Source organism: Myotis nattereri, assembly GCF_964212035.1.
Source record: "Myotis nattereri genome assembly, chromosome: 2".
Taxonomy (NCBI): Eukaryota; Metazoa; Chordata; class Mammalia; order Chiroptera; family Vespertilionidae; genus Myotis; species Myotis nattereri.
Genome location: NC_138076.1, coordinates 123,382,526 through 123,403,723, shown reverse-complemented (window position 1 = coordinate 123,403,723; position 21,198 = coordinate 123,382,526). Strand labels below are relative to the sequence as shown.

Sequence of the window (21,198 nt, the reverse complement as noted above, 5' to 3'; positions counted from 1 at the left end):
GTCGTGCTGGTGTGCGTTCTCACCAGTCCTGTGTGGCAGAGCTTGTTTTCCCAGCATTGCATGCTTTAAAAATTGTGTCAATCTGATATGAGAAGAAATGGAACCTTGGTGTGGTTTCAGTTGTTTCATTTTTATTAAACTTGTAATGAATTCTTTCTCCTGCCCCCATTGATTTTCAGAGAGAATGGAAGGGAGGGAGGAGTGCACGAGTGAGTGAGTGAGAGAGAGAGAGAGAGAGAGAGAGAGAGAGAGAGAGAGAGAGAGAGACATTGTTGTGAGAGAGACACATAGATGGTTGCCTCCCACACGTGCCCTGACCAGGACCAGGGAAGAACCTGCAACTGAGGTATCTGGCCTTGACTGGAAATCAAAGCTGAGATACTTTGGTCTGAGGGCCAATGCTCAAATTGGCCAGCGAGATGATAATTCTTTAAATAGATGTTTCTTGATCTGCAGGCCGATGCTCTTAACACTGAGCCAAACCCGCCAGGTGTGGCTCAAGTGTTGAGTGTTGACCCAGGAACCAAGAGGTCACTGGTTCAATTCCCAGTCAGGGTACATGCCTGGGTTTTGTGCTCAATTCCAAGTAGGGGGTGTGCAGGATGTCTGAGAGGCATCTCAGACATTCATCTCAGACCAATGAATGATTCTCTCTTTTTTTTAAAAAAAAATATTTTATTGATTTTTTACAGAGAGAAAGGCAAAGGGATAGAGAGTTAGAAACATCGATGAGAGAGAAACATCGATCAGCTGCCTCCTGCACACTCCCTACAGGGTATGTGCCGCAACCAAGGTACATGCCCATGACCGGAGTCTAACCTGGCACCCTTCAGTCCGCAGTCGACGCTCTATCCACTGAGCCAAACCGCTTAGGGCTGAATGATTCTCTCTTATCATTGATGCTCCTAGCTCTCTCTCCCTCTCCCTTCAGCTCTGAACTCAATAAAATATATATTTAAATTTAAAAAAAGATGTGATCCAAAGGGCAGGCTGAGATCCTAAAAGTTGGTACCCAATAACACATATCCAATCTCTTAGGATTCTCATATTGATTTTTATTACAGTAAGTTTTCACATGAATAGAGTCTCCAGGATTTAATGAATTGCCAAAGGATATATTGCTAGTGAAGGGCAAAGTCATAATCAGCAACCACACTGGTCTCTTCTGGTTTTTCATTATTTTTTGCATGATTTCATCATACTATGTTACCCACTTTTGAAGAAAAACATACCCAATTTCAGCAAGAGAGAAACAGTTCCTCTCTACCAACCCTCTTTATTCCTTAGAGAGATATTTAGAGCTATGGCAGTTTCCTCAGCTAACTCGAAAGGGGAGTTGAGCCAATATATCTCAAAAGAAGACATCGAGAAATTTATGATGGCACTCAAAGTTGGAGGTCAGGTGAGGACATCTCAGACATCTTCCTGGCACTGGCCCCAGGGTGGAACCACCTCCATAAAGGTAGCTGGTTGGATGCATACCCATTCTGTCAGGAGGGGAGCAAGTATTTCCAGTCAGCAGAGCACTACTCGGCTCAGTCCCTTCACAGCTCCAGGTCAGGTTCCCATGTCCCTAGGTTAACCCATAAACTTCTCCACCTACTTCCCCCCAAACCTGGGTCCAGCTTTAATCTTCTCTCTAGACTCAGTCCTCCTCTTCCTTTCTCTACCATGGATCATTATTCTCTTTCTTTTAACCCTCCATCCTTCAACCTTCCTTTCTTCTTGAATCCCTTCTCTCCTCTAGATGTCAGAAGATGATATCATAAAGACCCTCAAATTACTGGAAGTCAAAATTCTAAATACTAAGATGCCTAATACATTCTGCCGGAAAATTACAGGTGTCCTTATCAACTACCTGAGGAGAATGGTGAGGAGCTCATGCCTGTGGGTTGGGGGCTGTGGGGAAAGAAAGGATTCCAGATCTAAAGCCAGGAGTTCCTTTCTGGTGGGTGATGACATTTTGAAGTTAAGTAGTATTTGGGAGATGAGTACCTCAAGTTTCTAAACAGTTTCCTAGAGCCTATGTCTTATACCCTGAACATGTCTCAAGAACTGTGACCTAAAAGTTAAAGTAATGAAGTAAGGCGGTAGGGTGAAAGAAGTGAGATGGAAAGGGGGAAACGGATTTAGGCTTTGGGCCTCAAAATCTAAGCTGTCCTAATCCTCCTCCTGGGATATTTTAGGCAGTCACACCTTTGCTGTTGCAACTCAGCTAATCACCTCAATTTATTTATTTATTTATTTATTTTTTGCTTAAAGTATTAGAAAGGGTATTACATATGTGTCCCTTTTTTCCCCCCCGCCCTAGACAGTCCCCTATCAATTTATTTACTAACCTATTTAAATCCACCCACTTGCCTGCTAGCCCAACTTTGGACTGAACATTCATGACCACTACCTATCATCTATCCAGATACTTTTATACTTAATTTTCCTGGTACTGGGTAAATCTGGTTTCTGATTTTCTTGGTTAACTATCTACATACAAGGTGTCTTCCAGTTTACCTGCCTTCTTTGGCACACCTGTTTACTGATCAAGACCTGACCCTTCAAGAAATTTTCAAAGTTACCTCCATAATGTACCCACACCTGTGATGACGGTTCAGGGAAAGCTCTGTGCTCTGGAAATGCCAAGCCCCATTCCCACCCCAACACAAGCCCGGAGACTTTGCAGTTTTTCATTTCCTGCCCTCTTGCATACTCTAGGAAGCTCTTGCCCTCTATCATGGGAAAGGTGTATGTTGAGTGTGGTTGTAGGATTAGATAGGATAATTACTGCCCTCTAGATAGAGGAGAGCACTTACTGAGCAAAGCCAATTCTCAGAAGCTGAGGGACTCATCTTGGAGATTAGTCTTGGAACACTGAGTCTTTCTTTTTCCAGGAGACAAAGGGAGAACTGGAAAAGGCCTTCACTGTGGTCCTAATGGCTCTGGGGTCACATTTTCCAGAAGTGATCATTGTCAAGCTATGGGACAGACCAAATATATACTGTCTGCCCCCAAGGAGCCTCATGGTTGCAGTGGGGAAGATCATCCTTTCCCAAGGTATTGGTCCCCGTGGTGGAAGAGTTTGTCTGAGAAAGGAACAGGGGCTACAGGTCGTGGGGGTGCTGTATGGAATTTAGAATATAGCTTTATTCTCCTGACTCCTTTCACTGTACTAGTATATCTCCACTTAGTTTAGTCAAGGGTGTGTGTGTAGGGGCGAGGGGGGAAAACTAGCATCCCTGTGGGACCAATGGGAACTCAGGAGGGAGTTCCTGGAGACTAGGAGTGGCACAGGAGAGCATATTAAAGCTCAGGAAACTGTGGGGCTGGAGGTAAGACTAGGAGAACTAGAGGGAAGGCTGAATAGAAAGCCCCCATTCAACAGAGGTGGGGAGGGGCAAAAGAGAAGTGAGGAGTGCTTTGCTTAGGGCAGGGGTGGGCAAACTTTTTGACTGGAGGGCCACAATGGGTTCTTAAACTGGACCTGAGGGCCGGAACAAAAGCATGGATGGAGTGTTTGTGTGAACTAATATAAATTCAAAGTAAACATCATTACATAAAAGGGTACGGTCTTTTTTTTTTTTAGTTTTATTCATTTCAAACTGGTGGGATCTGGCCCATGGGCCGTAGTTTGCCCACGGCTGGCTTAGGAGAACCTGAAGTTTTGAATTTGATTAGAGGTTTGGAAGGTAATAGTGTAGTAGGATGAGGCAGAGAATCACCATACAATCTCCATCCTGGTGGCTGTTGGTGACAGCATTAGTTCTCTTACCCATTGTATTCCCCTCCCTCAATCAAAAAGTGTTGAGGAAAAAATCAGGTCATCAGGCAAATGCCAGACCCTGCCCTTTCTTTGCCACTTGGACCTTGGGCCAGAGAGATATTGGGGGAAGTCAGCTGGCCTTCTGGGCATTAGGTTCAAAATGACAAGGCTTATGGTTTGGGCTGCATAGCAAACTCAGAGGACACAGCACAGAAGCTGGAAATGTGTCTCTTGATCTAATCAGGGCAAATGTTCTCACTTTAGAAGAGTGAGAGAGCCTCAGGCTGCACAGATCTTTGCTCCATAAGGGTCCTTGGAAGGGAGTGTGCATGTGTAGGGTGTGGCAGTACCATGCATCTGCATGCTGTGCTAGCATCCATTATGGAGCTTCATTATCCCAACAGCCCTGTGAGGTGGGCACATTAGGAACAGTAGTCCTATTTAACAGCTCAGGACATGGAAACTAGCATAAATTAAGTATCTTACTCTGGGTTGCCCAGACTCTTTGGAGGCAGAGCTAGGAGCAGAACCCAAACCTCCTGGTCCCTAATCATAAGATTTTGTACACTAAGGCGGGAGGCTCCTTTCCTTGGGATAGGGATGTTTTTCTTTTACTTTCCCTCCCAGATACAGTTTCCTATGTTGGTTCTATATGGAGATATATCCAGCCTCTTCTGAAGTTGGCCCAAGAGGAGAATGACATGTTGGCGATATGTCATGGTAAGGGTCAGGAGGGTCTGGGGAAAGGCTTAATTGGAATCCGGGAGGGAGGAAAGAAGGCCAGGAAGAGACTGGGTCCCTCTGAATTTGGATCTCTTCAGTCTATGGAAGGGGAAGATGATGGCTGAGAGCAGGCCAGGTATGAGTAGATGCTCTTCTCCATCTGACCTTTCTTGGCCTGGTTTGGGGCAAGGAGCAAACTTGATAGGGAGGCTGTAGGTGTTGACCGCCTTTCTCTTTCACTTTCCCTGCCTATCCTGGAACTAGGTGAGGTCAGAAAGGAACGATAGTTGGGGAGGTGGTGGGCAGGTGGGTCTTTCCCAGAACAGGACCCCCAAAGCCCTTTTTGGGTTGGGGAGGAGAGGACTGTAGTTATAGGTGTGCATGCTTTACTTTGTGGGATGGGAAAGGTGATGGGCAGCTCTAACTCCCTTCCCTCCGTACAGTATTCTATGGATTGGCCATCAGTGCCCAGAAACACCTGGATTCCTGGGATGATAAGGTGACGGGCTTTAGTCAAAGGGAAATGTCCATGAAGGCCTACATCACCTTCCGCATCTTCCTCAACCGTTGGTCTTTGAAGAGCAAGGACAAGGTGGGAGTGGGAGATAACAGGGGTTGGGTGGATGGGCTGAAGGGGTAAGGCTTGAGCCACAGGTGGGCTCAAGTTTGTCCACTTGCTGGTAGAAGGCTGACTCACGAGGGTCTTCTGGGAGAGCAGGTGTTCCTCCTCAGGCTCCTCTTACCATGCTCCAGAAAAACATAGAGTAAAAAAACACCGCACTGTCCATTCACTTATTTGTTAAGTGTTCAATTTACATTTATTGATTAGTCTCATTTGCCAGGTATGATGCTGGACCCTGGTCATACAAATATGAATAAAGCACAACCCCTGAGGACTTTTCTTCCTTCATTCTATTGCTGATGCAAGTTTCTATATCTCCGTAGGCACAGGTGACAGTGCAGGTTCTGCAGATAATGGGCCACCTTTTCTTCCTTATGCCATCATCCAAACTCAAGAACCAAGTAAACCGGTTAACACGATGGTTAATGATTTTGATGTCCACGAAAGTGACACCTTTCTACATTTCCCAGGTGATTGGGTTGTGCGTGAGAGGGAAATTTGACTCGTTCATGTATTTCATATTTATTGAGTAGTTAATGTTGGAGTGGGCAAAGCTTGGCCCATAGGTCAAATCCATTCTGAAGCTTATTTTTGTAAGGAATGTTTTACTGGAACTCAGCCATGTCCATTTGTTGAATTCACCTCATGCTTTGAAACTCTCTGACTTCCTTGTCTCTGACCTTTAGACCCAGCTTTAAAGGGCCTATGAGATAAGATCAAGCCTACCTGGAATACCTCCCTATGTTAAAATCAACTGGTATGGTACCTTACTTATAAATGGTGTCCCAAAATTGATGCAAGAAGTAATTTTGATAGAAAACACAGGTTTATAATTAAAAATTGTAATCTTTTTATTGATTCATGAAGTATACAGTATAGGGTTATGTATAGAATAGCATATTGGGTAAATGGCTTCTCGAAATGTCCAATTCTTGACCACAGTGCCGAATTCATGTCCTTGGACTCTCAGCTACACTCTCACAAAGTGCTTTGATGTTTTGTGTTGAACGACTTGTTGAAGGATGGCCAGAGTGTTTAAGATCACTAATTGATCCAGTCTGTCTAAATTTTTTAATTAATCTCTTCACAGTTGATGAAGTAAAATCACTATTCCGACCATATTTTGCATGAAAATTGCTAACTGTAGCTGCGAAAGCTTCATTATTTTTAAAATATTGCTCAACAATGAAAACGTGTTGTTCTTTCTTGCAGTTTCTCCATTTTTAATAACCCTGAACTGTCAGCTGTCACGCTATCTTTTTTCTTTTTCCATTGGCAACACTTGCCGGCACCAATGGTGTAAAATTCAAATCTCGGGTGAATTTTGGGACACCCTTTATCTGCAAAATCCTTTCACATCAACACCAAGCTTAGTGCTTGATTGAAAAACCAGTAGAAGGTGTGTGTACACCAGGGACCTGGGATTTTAAGGCCATTTCAGAATTATGCCTGTGATAGAAATGTTATACACATATTAGGTATTTTTATGAACAGAGTTTCAAGAACCAGAACACAAATGTTCTGATTGTTGTTTCAGTTTTCCTTCTAATTCAATGGCATTTCTCAAACCGAGTTCCCCCAACTTCTCATGAGTATTCCACAAAAAGAAGGCGTGTTATTTAGTAAACTGGGTGAGAAATGTTGAGTTTAAAATTAAACAAATTTCTTACCTGTAGGACTTCTCTGAGTGTTCAATATGTGGGTTAGTCTGGTCCTCTAAGAAGCAGATACCAACCTGGACTAGAGGTGCAAGAGAGTTATTGGAGGGACACCTGTGAGGAAAAAACAGGGAAGGAGCCAGAGGAGGCTGGGAGAGCCATCAGACTGAGGAGATGTTCTGACCATTGATAAGGAGAAGGAGAAGGGGGGAAGAAGGGGGAGAAGGGAAGAAGGAAGGAAAGTTTTACATTAGAGTGTCGTTCTAAGAAAGCTCAATGCCAACAGGGAGTCAATGCCAACAGAGTCATCAAGCCAATGTCCTACATCTTGCATATGTAGGCCTGCTTTAGTGGGCCTGCCATACTCAGTCATTGGCTGGAAGAAACCTTTGGGAATCTAGCCGCACTTTTAAACAGTGACGGATTTTAAAGTAAAGAAGTTGGAGATGTCGTTCAATTATGCCCTCCAGAATAGGCATCTGAGAGGCACATTTTTCATGGTTGCTCAACATGTTAGTATGCACTTGTAAATTTCCAACAGGAGATTTTTTTTCTTTTTAGTGCAACCCCCATTAGCATCAAGTTTTCAGGGATCACCATTTGTGGTCTACCATTGCACTACCACCTCACATGCACTTTCTTTGGTGTGGGAAGATTTACCTTCCTCATGTATGTGCTCTGAGCTTTCTCCTTTAGTGGAGCATCCAGTCTCTCATTTACTAGTACCTACCCTCCTGTCATGTGTCTGCATGTTGCCTCAGGTAAGGTCTGTGAACCTGGAGCAGAGGTTTGCTCTTTGAGGTCAGTTAGCCAGTTAGAGGATGAAATTTGTAACCTACCCGCTAGTCTGCAGATTGTGCAGGTAGAGATTGTACCCTACATTTTATGGACAGTGGAAATGTTTTGGCTACTTCCTCCTTCTCTCTCCTTCTCTATCACTCCAGGGGATAGTGATTAAGAATCGAGATATTTGTCAATCTGTAGTACAATTTGTTTGGAAATTAACTAGCACTAGCCAGCTCTACTTAGGGAGGCAGGCCCAATGTGGGGGTCTATCGGCAAACCAAAGGGGAAGAAATGTTAAATATTTAAAATCCAGTGGAGGGATTTCTGCTCTGGCAAAGATGGAGTAACCGAGGCCACAAATACTCTCCTCTCTGAAACAACTAAAACACTACGCAAATATATGAAGTAATGGTTCTCAAATTATTGAACAGCAGGCAACAAAGAACAGTGTCCCTGAGAGACAGTGGAGACATTGCATAAGCTCTATTGTTGCCCCTATTTACTTCTCTGTGAAAATTTCCAGTCAGTGGCAGAGGAAAAGAAACCCCAGGAAGAGTTGATGGACTTTCTGAGTTGAGAAGATAGGACTGAGAGGCCAGGGAGACCAGCATAGCTAGAGTTTACAGGGTGGAGTACTAAATAGTCCGTGTGTGAGGAAATGGTTCCAGGTGAGGAAAACTCCCAAGCCTGAAAGAACAGTAGCCAGAACTCACACAGGGCCAATTCGTATACCTGTTCCCACGAACCAGTCTTAAAACCTTATAATTCATAGGTCGTTAGGTAGATGGGTGCGTTGGGGACCAAAATTAATGGTAGGCTGAATGCTTTTCTGTTCCTGCCTAACTAATTTTAAAAGCAAGACCCAAAGGATCAAATTATTTCCAAGTGACTTTAACTGTGTTCCAGGGAAAACTCAAGAATATTTATAGGAATACTAAAATGTCCAATACCCAATAAGGGAAGTTTACAATGAGTCACATTAATTTTTTAAAAAATAACCAGGCATGCTTAGAAGCAGGACAATATGACCTATAATAAGGAGAAAAATATATAAAAAACTGACCCAGATCTCACACAAATGTTAGAAGTAGCACACAAGGACATTTAAACATGTTTTATAACTGGTTCTATTGGATTAAAAACTAGAAGAAAGTTTAAGTAAATAAGTAAAAACCAGGAAAATATATTTTAAAAGTACCCAAGTTGAACTTCTAGAGTTAAAGACTAGAATATCTGTGATGAAAAACACTGGATACTATTAATGACAGATTAGACATTGCAAAAGACAGTACTTGTTTATTGAAGACTGCAATTGAAATTACACAAAATGAAACAGAAAAAATGAAAAAAATAAATAAAGAAGAAAGCATCAGCCTGGCCAGAGTGGCTCACTGGTTGAGCGTCGACCTATAAGGCAGGAGGTCATGGTTTGATTCCGGGTCAGGGCATATGAGCAGGTTACAGGCTTGAACCCCAGTGGGGGGCATGCAGGAGCCAGCCAATCAATGATTCTCTCTCATGGTTGATGTTTCTATCTCTCCCTCTCCTTTTCTTTCTAAAATCAATAACACAATAAATTAGGAAAAAAAGCATCAGTGAGGCATGCAACAACATTAAGCAGCTTAATTTATGTGCAATGTGAGTCCCCTCATAAAGGAAGAGACAGAAAATGTATTTGAAGAAATAGTGGTTGAACAATTCCGAAATCTGAAGAATAGAATAAACCTTCAGATCCAACACAGTCAATGAACCCAACACAAGAAATAAAAAAAAGTACTCCAAATCATGTTACAATCAAATTTCTCAAAACCAGTGGTAAAGAAAAAAGGATTTTTAAAAATTAAATTTATTGGAGTGACATTAGTTAGCATGAACATGGAGGTTTCAGGTGTGGGTTTCTGTATTATAAGATCTGTATATTGCTCCATGTGTTCACTACCCAGTTAGATCTTCTCATGTCACCATATATTAGTTCCCTCTGCTCTCCCCACCCCTATTGATCCAGTTTGAATTCATTTTTGTACGTGGGACCAAACTGTAACCCACTTTCATTCATTTACATGTGACTTTCCAGTTTTCTCAGCACCATTTATTAAAGAGACTATCTTTATGGTGTGTTTCTGGCTCCTTTGTTGACAATTATCTGTCCATATACATGTGGTTTTATAGCCTGGCTCTCTATTCTGTTCCATTGACCTGTGTGTCTGTTTCTATGTCCGTACCATGCAGTTCTGATGATCATAGCTCTGTCGTATAATTTGAAGTCAGATAGTTTGATACCTCCAACTTCATTCTTTTTTGTCAGTATTGTCTTGGCTATTTGGGGTCTTCTGTGGTTCCATACAAATCTGACGATTTCTGATTCTATTTCTTTAAAAAATGACATTGGAATCTGTATATTGCTTTGGGTAATATGGCCATTTTAACTCTTTTGATTCTTCCAATCAATGAACATGAAATATTTTTCCATTTTGTTGTGTCTTTTTCAATCTTTTTAAATATTTCTTGATAATTTTCAGTAGATAGATCTTCCACATTCTTTGTGAAGTTTCTTCCTAGGTACTTTATTCTTTTGATTGCAATTGCAAAAGGAATTATTTTTTTCATTTCCTCTTCTGAAGTTTTGTTGTTAGTATTCAGAAAGGCAATGGATTTATTTTTTCTTGGTGCATGGGGGGAGGCTCCACCAATTGCGCCACAGCCTCCAGGCAGTTTATTAATGAGATATTGTACATTCTTTTTTAAAAGTGTTTTTAAGTCCTCAGAACCTGTTGTGTATTTTGCACTTATGGCATGTCTCAGCTCACACTGGCTGTTTTCAGTGCTCAGTGGCCACACATGGGTAGTGGCTGCCTGATTGGCTGGTGCACATGGTCATCCCCATGTCATTGGCTGTGAGGCAGTGGATTTTTGCACATTGATTTTTGTATCCTGCAACTTTACAGTATTTGTTTATTGTTCCTAATAGTTTTGCTTTTTTGGTGGAGTCTTTAGTGTTTTCTATATACACTAGGAAAATGTCAACTGCAAAAACTAATAGTTTTATTTCTTCCTTCCCTATTTGGATGTCTTTTCTTTCTTTCTCTTGCCTTTTTGCTCTGGTTAAGATTTCTAGTACTATGTTGAATAAGAGGTGTGAAAGTGGACATCCTTGTTTTGTTCCTGTTCTTAGAGGAAAAGTTTCAGGTTTTCACCATTGAGTACGATATTAGCTGAGGATTTATCATAGATGGCCTTTATTATGTTGAGGTACTTTGCTTCTATTCCTATTTTATTGAGTGTTTTAATCCTACATGGATGTTGTATCTTATCCAATGCTTTTTCTGCATCTATTGATAAGATCATAGGATTTTTATCTTTTCTTTTGCTGATGTGGTGTATTACATTGATTGATTGGTGTATGTTGAACCATACTTGTGACTCTGGAATGAACCCCACTTGACCGTGATGTATTTTTTTTTTTTTTGGATATACTGTAGTATTTGATTTGCTAGTATTTTGTTTAGGACTTTTCATCAGAGATATTGAACACAATATCTCTGTGTTCATCAGAGATATTGGTCTGTAATGTTCTTTCTTGGTGTTATTTTTGCCAGGTTTTGGTATCAGGGTTATATTAGCGTCATAGAATGTGTTAGGAAGTATTGCCTTTTCTTCAATGTTTTGGTAGAATTTGAGAAGGATATGTTTTGAAAAAGAGAAAATCTTAAATACACAAAAGGATGTTTCATATGGAGGAATAATGATAACAATAATAGATTTCTCAATGGAAACAATGGAACTGAGAAGATCTATAATAAAAGAGTAATATGCTAATTAGACTGGACATCCTTCAGGACATCATTCTGGACATCCTTCCGGACAAAGCGAGGGCCAGAAGGAAGCCAGCTCACATCCGGGGTGCCTACAGGCGGCCAGAGGGAAGCCAGCCTGGCCTGTAGAAAAACACTGTCAATGATAAAAAAGAATGAAATCTTAACATCTGCAACAACATGGATGTGCCTAGAGCAGTGATGGCAAACCTATGACATGCGTGTCAGAGGTGACACGCCAACTCATTTTTTTAGTTGATTTTTCTTTGCTAAATGGCATTTAAATATAAAAAAAATATATCAAAAATATAAATCTTGGAGAAACTAAGATGGCGGCATAGATAAACACCGGGAAATAGTCGCCTCACACAACAATTGAAAAATATCCCAAAGGACAGAGCAAACATCGTCCAGAACAACAGGAAGGCTGGCTGAGTGTAATTTCTACAACTAGAAGAAAAGAAAAGCAGGCTGAGAACCAGAGGAGCTGCGGAGGCTGAGTGCAGAGGTACGGCGGCGGCTCACATGCGCGCGCGCGCGGAAAGGGGGTGGCACCTGAGGACGCGGCTGTCTTTTTGAATCACAAGCTCCCGACTGCTCTGAACTCCGGTTCCGGGAAGTCTCTGGGGACCCAGGACTCATACAGGGAGAGGCTGGTCTGTCAGGCGGCAGCGGGCGAACTTGAGGGCAGATTTCCCTCAGAGGTGCTTGCAGCCGTTACAGGGACACTGAGATGCGCGACTCCGGCACAGAGAATCACCATAGCTGCTTTCTCCGCCCTTTTGACTCCCTGAGACCCCGCCCCACCCAGGCTGCGGCAGAGGCTTTTGCATGTGAATGTGCCTAACTACAGCCCAGCCAGGCAGACCCGGAACTTCCAAGAGAAGGCCCAAGGCCCCGCAGCGGCTTGCATTGCTTCACAGCTGAGCCTCTTCGTGGCTCCGGCTGTGTGGCCTCAGGCAGGGGCTGAATTAGCACCTCCTTAGATCCAGGAGCCACTGTACCCAGTGGTCAGAGGGGGACCATTCTCCCACTTCAGACACAGCTGCTTCCCACAGCCAATTGGCCTGGAGGTCAATTCCTCCCAGTGATCCTACAACAACCAAGGCACCAAGAGTGCACCAAGAGTGTCCACCCCAGGTAACTGGGGAGGCTGAGCCACTGGGCCCTACAGGACACCTGGCGTGCAGGGCCACTCTGTCAACACAGGGAAGCAGCCAAAATGCGGAGACAAAGAAACAGGTCACAATTGGCAGAAACGGAGGAGGGCAGACGACTGGATATAGAGTTCAAGGCCACGTTTATAAGGTTTGTCAAGAATTTTATGGAAACCGCCGATAAATTTAATGAATCCCTCAAGGAGTATAGTGAGACCATGGAGGACATGAAAAAGGACCAACTAGAAATTAAGCATACACTGACTGAAATAAAGAATAATTTACAGAGATCCAACAGCAGACAAGAGGATCCCAAGAATCAAGTCAAAGATTTGAAATACAAAGAAACAAAAAATACCCAACCGAAAAAGAAAAAAGAAAAGAGATTCAAAAAATATGAAGATAGTGTAAGGAACCTCTGGGACAACTTCAAGCGTACCAACATCAGAATTATAGGGGTACCAGAAGGAGAGAGAGGGCAAGATATTGAAAACCTTTTTGAAGAAATAATGACAGAAAACTTCCCCCACCTGGTGAAAGAAATGGACTTACAAGTCCAGGAAGCGCAGAGAACCCCAAACAAAAGGAATCCAAAGAGGACCACACCAAGACACATCATAATTAAAATGCCAAGAGCACAAGATAAAGAGAGAATCTTAAAAGCAGCAAGAGAAAGACAGTCAGTTACCTACAAGGGAGTACCCATCCGACTGTCAGCTGATTTCTCAACAGAAACCATGCAGGCCAGAAGAGAGTGGCAAGAAATATTCAAAGAGATGAATAGCAAGAACCTGCAACCAAGATTACTTTATCCAGCAAAGCTATCATTCAGAATGGAAGGTCAGATAAAGAGCTTCACGGATAAGAAAAAGCTAAAGGAGTTCATCTCCACCAAACCAGCATTATATGAAATGCTGAAAGGTATTCTTTAAGAAGAGGAAGAAGAAAAAGGAACTCTTACCATTTGCCACAGCATGGATGGAACTGGAGAGCGGATAAATACCACAAGATCTCACTTATTTGTGGAATATAATGAACAACATAAACTGATGAACAAGGACTGATCCAGAGACGGAGAGGTTTTGATTGGACTGTCGGGCCTTGGAGGGAAGGTAGGGGAGGGTGGGGCCAAGGGGGAAAGATCAACGAAAGGATTTATATGCAAGCATATAGGCCTAACCAATGGACACGGACAACGGGGGGGTGAGGGGATGAGCGGGGGGGGGGGGGCGGGGGTAGAGGGTACACATATGTAATATCTTAATCAATAAAAAATATTTAAAAAAAATATAAATCTTTGTTTTACTATGGTTGCAAAAATCAAAAAATTTCTATATGTGACACGGCACCAGAGTTAAGTTAGGGTTTTTCAAAATGCTGATACGCTGAGCTCAAAAGGTTCGCCATCACTGGTCTAGAGGGTGTTGTGCTGAGTTAAATAAGTCAGTCACAGAAAGACAAATGCCATATGATTTCACTTATTTGTGGAATCTAAGAAACAAAATAAACAATCAGAATTGTAACAGACTCATAGATACAGAGAACATTTTGATGATTGCTAGATAGGAGGCAGGTGAATGATGGGTGAAAAAGATGAAGGCATTAAGAAGTACAAATTGGCAGTTACAGAATAGACATGGGATGTAAAGTACAGTATAGGGAATATAGTCAGTAATACTGTGACAACTCTGTAGGGTGTCAGATGGCTACTAGATTTATCGAGGTGACCACTTTGTAAGTTATTTAATGTCTGGTGACTGGGTTGTGAATTGTAAATGAAAAATAAAACATGATTTTATTTATTTATTTTAAAAAGATTTAAAATAATAAATAGGAAGGGAGAGGGAGAAAGAGAAACATCAATGGGAGCAAAGCATTGATCCTTCGATGGGCTGCCTCATGCAACCCCCATCAGGATACAAGACCGAAACCTGGGTATGTGCCTGACCAGGAATCAAACCTGCAACCTTTCAGTGCCTGGGACAATGCCACATTGGCCAAGGTGAAAAATAAAACATGATTTTTAAAACCTGGATTAATAAATTGGACTTCATCAAAGTGAATACTTTATTTTTAAATTTTATTTTAAATTTTTTCCATTTTTATTGAATGTATGGGATGACATTGGGTAACAAAATTATACAGGTTTCAGGTGCACAATTCTACAACACATCACCTGTACACTGTATTGTGTGTTCACCATCCCAAGTCAAGTCTCCATCCATCACCACTTATCATCTCTATACCCTCCTCAACTTTTCTGTCCCACATCCCTCAGCAATCCTCACACTGCTGTCCCTGTCCATGAGTTTTTTTTCTCGTTTTAAAATATTTTGCTCAATTCCTCCACCCCCTTCACTCTCTCCACCCTCCAAAAGTGAGTAAATTCTGTTCTTTGAAAGTTGTTAAGAGAATGAAAAGACAAGTCTCAGACTGGAATAAAACATTTGCAAATCATATATATATGTATCCAGAAAATATAAAGAACTCTCAAAATGCAATTTAAAAAATTAAAAAACTGCCTAGGCCAGTGTGGCTCAATTGGTTGGAGCGCTGTCCTGTACACCAAAAGGTTGTGGGTTTGATTTCCATTCAGGGTACATATCCAGGTTTTGGTTTGATCCTAGGTTCGGTCAGAGCACATGTGGAAGACAACTGATTGATATTTCTCTCTCACATTGATGTCTCTCTCTCTCTCTCTCTCTCTCTCTCTCTCTCTCTCCCCCCCCCCTTTCCCCCTCCCACCCGCCATCCTCTCTAAAATAAATTTAAAAGTGTTTTAAAAATTGGCACAAAAATTGAATGGATATGGGGATAGCAAATTAGCACAGGAAAAGTTGCTAAACATCATTTAGGAAATTAAAAATTACAATGAGATGCCACTATACATCTGATAGAATGTAAATTGGCACAATCATTTAGGAAAACAGTTTGGCAATTTTTTAAAAAGTAAGTGAGAGATTTATAATGACAGAGAACAGATCAGTGGTTGTCTGAGGAAAGAACGGTGTTGGGAGGGCAGGGCAAGAGGAGTTAGAAAGTGACCAGAGGAGACTTTTGGGGATGATGAGTATGCTTATTATCTTAATTGTGGAGATGGTTTCAAGGGTGTTAACATTTATTAAATAGTATATTTTCAATATGTGCAGTGTATTATATATCAACTATAGGCCCAGTGCAGGAGATTCATGCCCTCGGTGGGGCAGAGGTGTGGTCCGTCAGCCTGGCATTCACCCTATTGCAGTCCAGGAGCCCTTGGGGGATGTCCCGTGCCATGGAGGCAAGAGAGGCTCCTGCAAATACAGCTGCAACTGCATGAGCCCTGCCTCTGGCTGAGCAGCACTTCCCCTGTGGAAGCGCACTGACTTCCAGGGAGCAGCTCCTGCATTGAGCGGCTGCCCCTGGTGGTCAGTGCACATCATAGTGACCAGATGTTCTTCCATTCAATCAATTTGCATATTCCCCTTTTATTATATAGGATTAGACATCAATACAGCCTGTTTTAAAAAAAATAAAATGGCCCTAGCCGGTTTGGCTCAGTGGATAGAGCATCGGCCTGCGGACTGAAGGGTCCCGGGTTCGATTCCGCTCAAGGGCATGTACCTTGGTTGCAGGCATGTCCCCGGTAGGGGGTGTGCAGGAGGAAGCTGATAGATGTTTCTTTCTCATCGATGTTTCTGGCTCTCTATCCCTCTCCCTTCCTCTCTGTAAGAAATCAATAAAATATTAAAAAAATAAAATGGACTGCTTACACATGTGAAAAGTAAGGCTATTTGTAGCCTCTCATACAAGTGAGAAGAATAACCCATAAAACAGTACAGTTCACTAGGTGAAGGGTAGATATTTAGGCTTTAAAACGTGGTTTTCTGAATTTTGAAAGTCGGAAAATAGAAGCAGTTCTTTCTTTGACCATGATTTCTTTATCCTATTTCTTTGAAATCAGCCTACACCTGCCATGTTGAGTTGCTCTAAAAGTTACCGTGAAATAATGAGGTTATTTGAAAGTAAGTGTAGCTTCTTGGGTGAGGTGAAAGAACAGGTCATGGCTGTATTTGTCTGTGGAAAAACTAGCCCCTGGGCCTCCTTGCAAAGGTCCCAGAGGGCATGTGAACTGTGATACTGGGCCACCTCTAAGAGGAGATCTGAGGACAGAGTCTTTCCGTTGAGGCCGTGGCAAGGGCTGGCTGAGTGGCTGACTCTGGCCTTACACACACAGTGTATCTACCAACTCGTGGAGGCTCTGGCGCTCAGCGGCTGTGGAGGTGTAAACTTGGAATCCCAGCTGGAAAACATTACAGGCATGCTGTTCCAGCAGGTGAGTGCTGGAGGCTGCAGGTATCCTGGGCTTGGTCTTCCCCTCTTGTTTGGAGGTGATGGTTCCCCCAGGGCAGGTCACTACCTCCACACGGCCCTGGGCTTTTTTCACGGTGACTGTAACTGCACACACCTCAGGCTTTCCTGCCGGGATTCTAGTCACAGAGTGGATATTCTCTATGAGGTAAATTGGATACAGTTCTGTATGTTTCTGGGGGTGGAGGCCATTGTTGCTCCCTCTAAACTGGTTAAGGGCAGAGAGTCCAAACCGACCCATTATGCCTGTGGGAAATGGCAGGCCTTCTGTGTTGTAGCCTAGAGGAGGAAGAGGACAATTGAACATTTTGCTAAAAGGTGTTACCGTCCATATATTTGCTGGCCACTGTCTTCTTTTCTTTGGGGCTGTGTAGGTGTATTCCTGGGTCCTATTTTCACGTTCTCCTTATGGGCAAATGCCGCACTTTTTCTGGCTGCATACCTCAGTTTCTCCATCCATGCCCAGAGCCCCAGATTTTTCAGTGCTCCCAGGTCTGATGCCCTTGGTCTCCCCACAGCTCTGTGAGCGAGTGAACCCAGCAGACCCTCACTCTGTGGAGAACCGCAGCCTCGCCCTGAGGGCTATCTTCATCCTGGGTAAGTCCACACATTTTCCTAACCCCAGGTATGGGCCCGGGGACCTTGTACTCCATGGGAGGCTAGGTTCCCAAGACAGCCTTCTTTCCTTCAGACAAGATGCAAAGTAATCCATGTAAAGTTATCCTGAAATTCAATGAATCTCCAAGGGCACAGACATTCTCCCTTCCCTATCCCTTTTGTTACCACTCCCTTCCCCTGTGGTTGGCTTCCCGTTCTCCTTTGGTGATCCTGAGCTCAGAAAGGTGATACTGTGTAGAGAGCACTGATGGTCGCGAAGGAGGTTCTGACCTAATTGGTGTGCACATGGCGGGGCAGGGGAGGGACAGGCCTAGGTTAGGAAAAGCATCTGCCCCCAAGCCTGGCACATGGTAAATGCTGGACAAACCCTGGCTCTCTTTCTTCCTGCTTCTTTTCTCCAGCCTAATAGACCCTAATTTATCCAGCCCATGGCATCAGTGGTTTGCTGTGAGCATGATTTACTTCTACATACCACCTCCCACTTAAACATACCCCTGACTCCCTTTATTCATGCCCTCTAATAGCCAAGTTATACCAGGATCAGATGGTATCCCTATTACTAACCGCCATGGAATCCAGTGATCCAGCCAAGATGGAATCAGCCCTTCAGGCGTTCACAGATGTGTTCCAGGATTGTGAGTAGGAAACAAGCCTGGTCCTAGGGATCTTCTTGCGCAGGAAATCTCCTTGCTCTGGCAGATAGTCCCATTGAGTAGTTAAACGTGCAGCTTTAAACTCAACATAAACTCAATGGGTTCAAATCCTGATTTTGACTCTTAATAGCTGTGCAAACTGGGACAGATTACTTTTAGTCTGAAGCTCTATTTCCTCATTTGAAAAATGGAGTTGCCTTGGCTGGGTGGCTCAGTTTGGTGGAGTGTCATCCTATACACCCCAAGACTGTCAGATCAATTCCCCGTCAGGGCACATACCTATGTCACTGGTGTGTTTCCTGATCAGAGGCATATGGGAGGTGATTAATCAATGTTCTCTCTCTCTCTCTCTCTCTCTCTCTCTCTCTCTCTCTCTCTCTCTCTTCCCCCCCCCCACCCATTCAATAAAATAAAAAAAACAACATATCCTTTGGGTGAGGATTATAAAAACTAAAAATGTAGGTAACAAATCCTACCTTTAGCCATTTTTAGTGAGAATTAAAAGACAAAACATATCTTGGATTGTAGGTTTTAACTTCAATCAAGTGTCCATCAAAACATTGCTGTGTGACTTACAGTACGAAGCACAGAAAGTACACACTTAAATAAGATATGGTCCTTGTTCTGAGGAACTCAGTCAAGGAGGGAAGATGAGACTGTTCACACAGCAAAAGGATACAGGATAATATGTGATAAATTACTTAAATGCGATGGCAATGGGCAACAGGAATGCAGAGAAGGCATCAGTCAGGAGATAGGGTAGACTCTGTGTAGGAGCAGAAAGGAGACTGTGAGTGAGTAGAAGGAATTCACACAGAAGAGCAGTGCTGGCAGTTCTAAAGGTTGAGATAGGCAAAGGGTGAGCAGAAGAGCTCCGCCAATGAGGTAGACTTGTGTGGTCAGCTGTGGGAGCCTGGCAAGCGCTGAGGCGCAAGCGCTAGCTTGCTGAAATACTGTTTTAGGTCACTTTCTAGTCTGGTTTGAAGCAGGGGGTGGGGGAGATAGCCTTTCGGGTTTGATCTGGCCTTGAAGAGCAGGACTGTATCTAAAATTTCTCCTGCCTCTCTGTCTTCTCATGCCTCCCAAAGCAACAAAGGGAGAGGGAGGAGACTGACCCCTCTGCATGTCTGTCTTTCCTCTAGTGCCTCAGACCAAGAAGCTGCAGCGTATGGTACTGAATTCTACCATTCTGGTGATTCAGGAGGACCTCAAACCAGTGAGCAGAATGGCAGAATGTTGGGGCTGGGAGGGCAATTGCTGTTTTGAGAACTTGAGGTGTGGTAAGATGGAGAGGGGAAGGTTTGGGTGAATGAAGAGAGAGGTAAGGCCCCCTTGCCAATCTAGTTCTGGCCTCAGACTTCTGCCCTTGGGTTACATTTGGGCTTGTCAAAACCTGAGAAAGGTTTGAGAAGTGGAAAGGTGGTTGCTTCCTATTTTCTGAGCTTTTTCTGTGGGCAATACTGTGGTGAGCCCAGTAGGGACATGGAGCTCTGAAAGATATTAATTTTGCTCCCAGAGAATCCACAGTTTGGTTAGGGAGAGAAGTCCTGAAACATCACATCTTGCATGAGAAGATATATATATATTATCAATATATGCCTATCTTTTCTTTATATACATATATATGTAAATTCTTTAAAATTTTTATTCAATTACAGTTGATATACAATATTATATTAGTTTCATGTGTACATCCTAGGGATTAGACATTTATTTATATAACTTATGAAGTGATCACCCCAATAAATCTAGTGTACACCCAGCACAGTTATTACAAAATTATTGACTATGTTCCCTGTGCTGTACTTTACATCCCATGACTATTGTATAATTGCCAATTTGTACTTCTTAATTCCTTCACCTTTTCATCCATCCACCCACTCCCCTCCCATCTGCCAACTATCAAAATGTTTTCTCATTCTGTGAGTCTGGCTCAGTTCTGCTTGTTCATTTATTTTGTTTTTTAGATTCCACAACTAAGTGAAATCATATTGCATTTGTCTTTCTCTGTTTGACTTATTTCACTCAGTACAACACCCTCTAGCTCTATCCATGCTGCCAATGGCCAGATTTCATTCTTTTTAAGGGTTGAGTCATATTCCATTGTATATATGCACCACTTCTTCTTTACCCATTCCTCTATTGATGGACATGTAGGTTGCTTCCAGATCTTGGCTATTATAAATAATGCTGCAAGAAACATGTGGATGTATATGTCTTTTCAATTTAGCATTTTGGGTTTCTTGAGATAAATATCCAAAAGTGAAATTGCTGGGTCCTCCTTTGGCTCTCCGTATAGTCTTTGTTTTAAAGTCTATTTAGTCTGATGTGAGTATTGGTACTCCAGCTATTTTTGTTTTGTTACCATTTTCATGAAATACCTTTGCCATCGCTTTATTTTCAGTCCGTGTATGTGTCTTTTGACCTGAAGTGACTCTTGCAAATGGAAGCATCTTGTGTTCTTATCCATTCAATCATTCTATGTCTTTTGATTGGAGCACTTTATTTTTTTTTTAAATATATTTTATTGATTTTTTACAGAGAGAAAGGGAGAGAGATAGAGAGTTAGAAACATCGATGAGAGAGAAACATCGATCAGCTGCCTCCTGCACACCCCCACTGGGGATGTGCCCGCAACCCAGGTACATGCCCTTGACCGGAATCGAACCTGGGACCTTTCAGTCCGCAGGCCGACGCTCTATCCACTGAGCCAAACCGGTTTCGGCTGATTGGAGCACTTTGTTCATTTGCATTTAAAGTACTTGTTGATAGATATGTACTTATTGCCATTTAATGATTCATATTTTTGATATTCCTTTCTTCTTCTCCTTAAAGAAGTCCCTTTAACATTTCTTGTAATATTGGTTTGGTGTTGATGAACTCCTTTAGCTTTTTCTTGTCTTGGAAGCCTTATCTCTCCTTGAATTCTAAAGGACAGCCTTGCAGGTTAGAGTGATTTTGGTTGTAGGTCTTTGCTTTTCATCACTTTGAATATATCTAGCCAGCAAAGTTCCTGTTGAGAAATCAGCTGGGCGCTCCCTTGTAGGTAACGAACTGTTTTTCTC

The 21,198-nt window shown here is 42.7% G+C and overlaps 1 protein-coding gene across 1 annotated transcript in view; it reads left to right on the top strand.

The window, feature by feature from the left end:
* Positions 1-1,303: 1,303 nt before the first annotated feature.
* LOC308513846 (maestro heat-like repeat-containing protein family member 1) overlaps positions 1,304-21,198 on the top strand; it is a gene marked incomplete at both ends in the record, with an annotated part of 68,560 nt that continues 48,665 nt past the window's right edge. The window contains 9 exons of the mRNA XM_081083947.1: positions 1,304-1,402; positions 1,748-1,870; positions 2,886-3,048; positions 4,382-4,474; positions 4,921-5,069; positions 16,729-16,827; positions 17,381-17,459; positions 18,005-18,115; positions 19,276-19,349. Coding sequence (XP_080940073.1) covers positions 1,304-1,402; positions 1,748-1,870; positions 2,886-3,048; positions 4,382-4,474; positions 4,921-5,069; positions 16,729-16,827; positions 17,381-17,459; positions 18,005-18,115; positions 19,276-19,349 — 990 coding nt within the window. The remainder of the gene's footprint in view (positions 1,403-1,747; positions 1,871-2,885; positions 3,049-4,381; positions 4,475-4,920; positions 5,070-16,728; positions 16,828-17,380; positions 17,460-18,004; positions 18,116-19,275; positions 19,350-21,198) is intronic.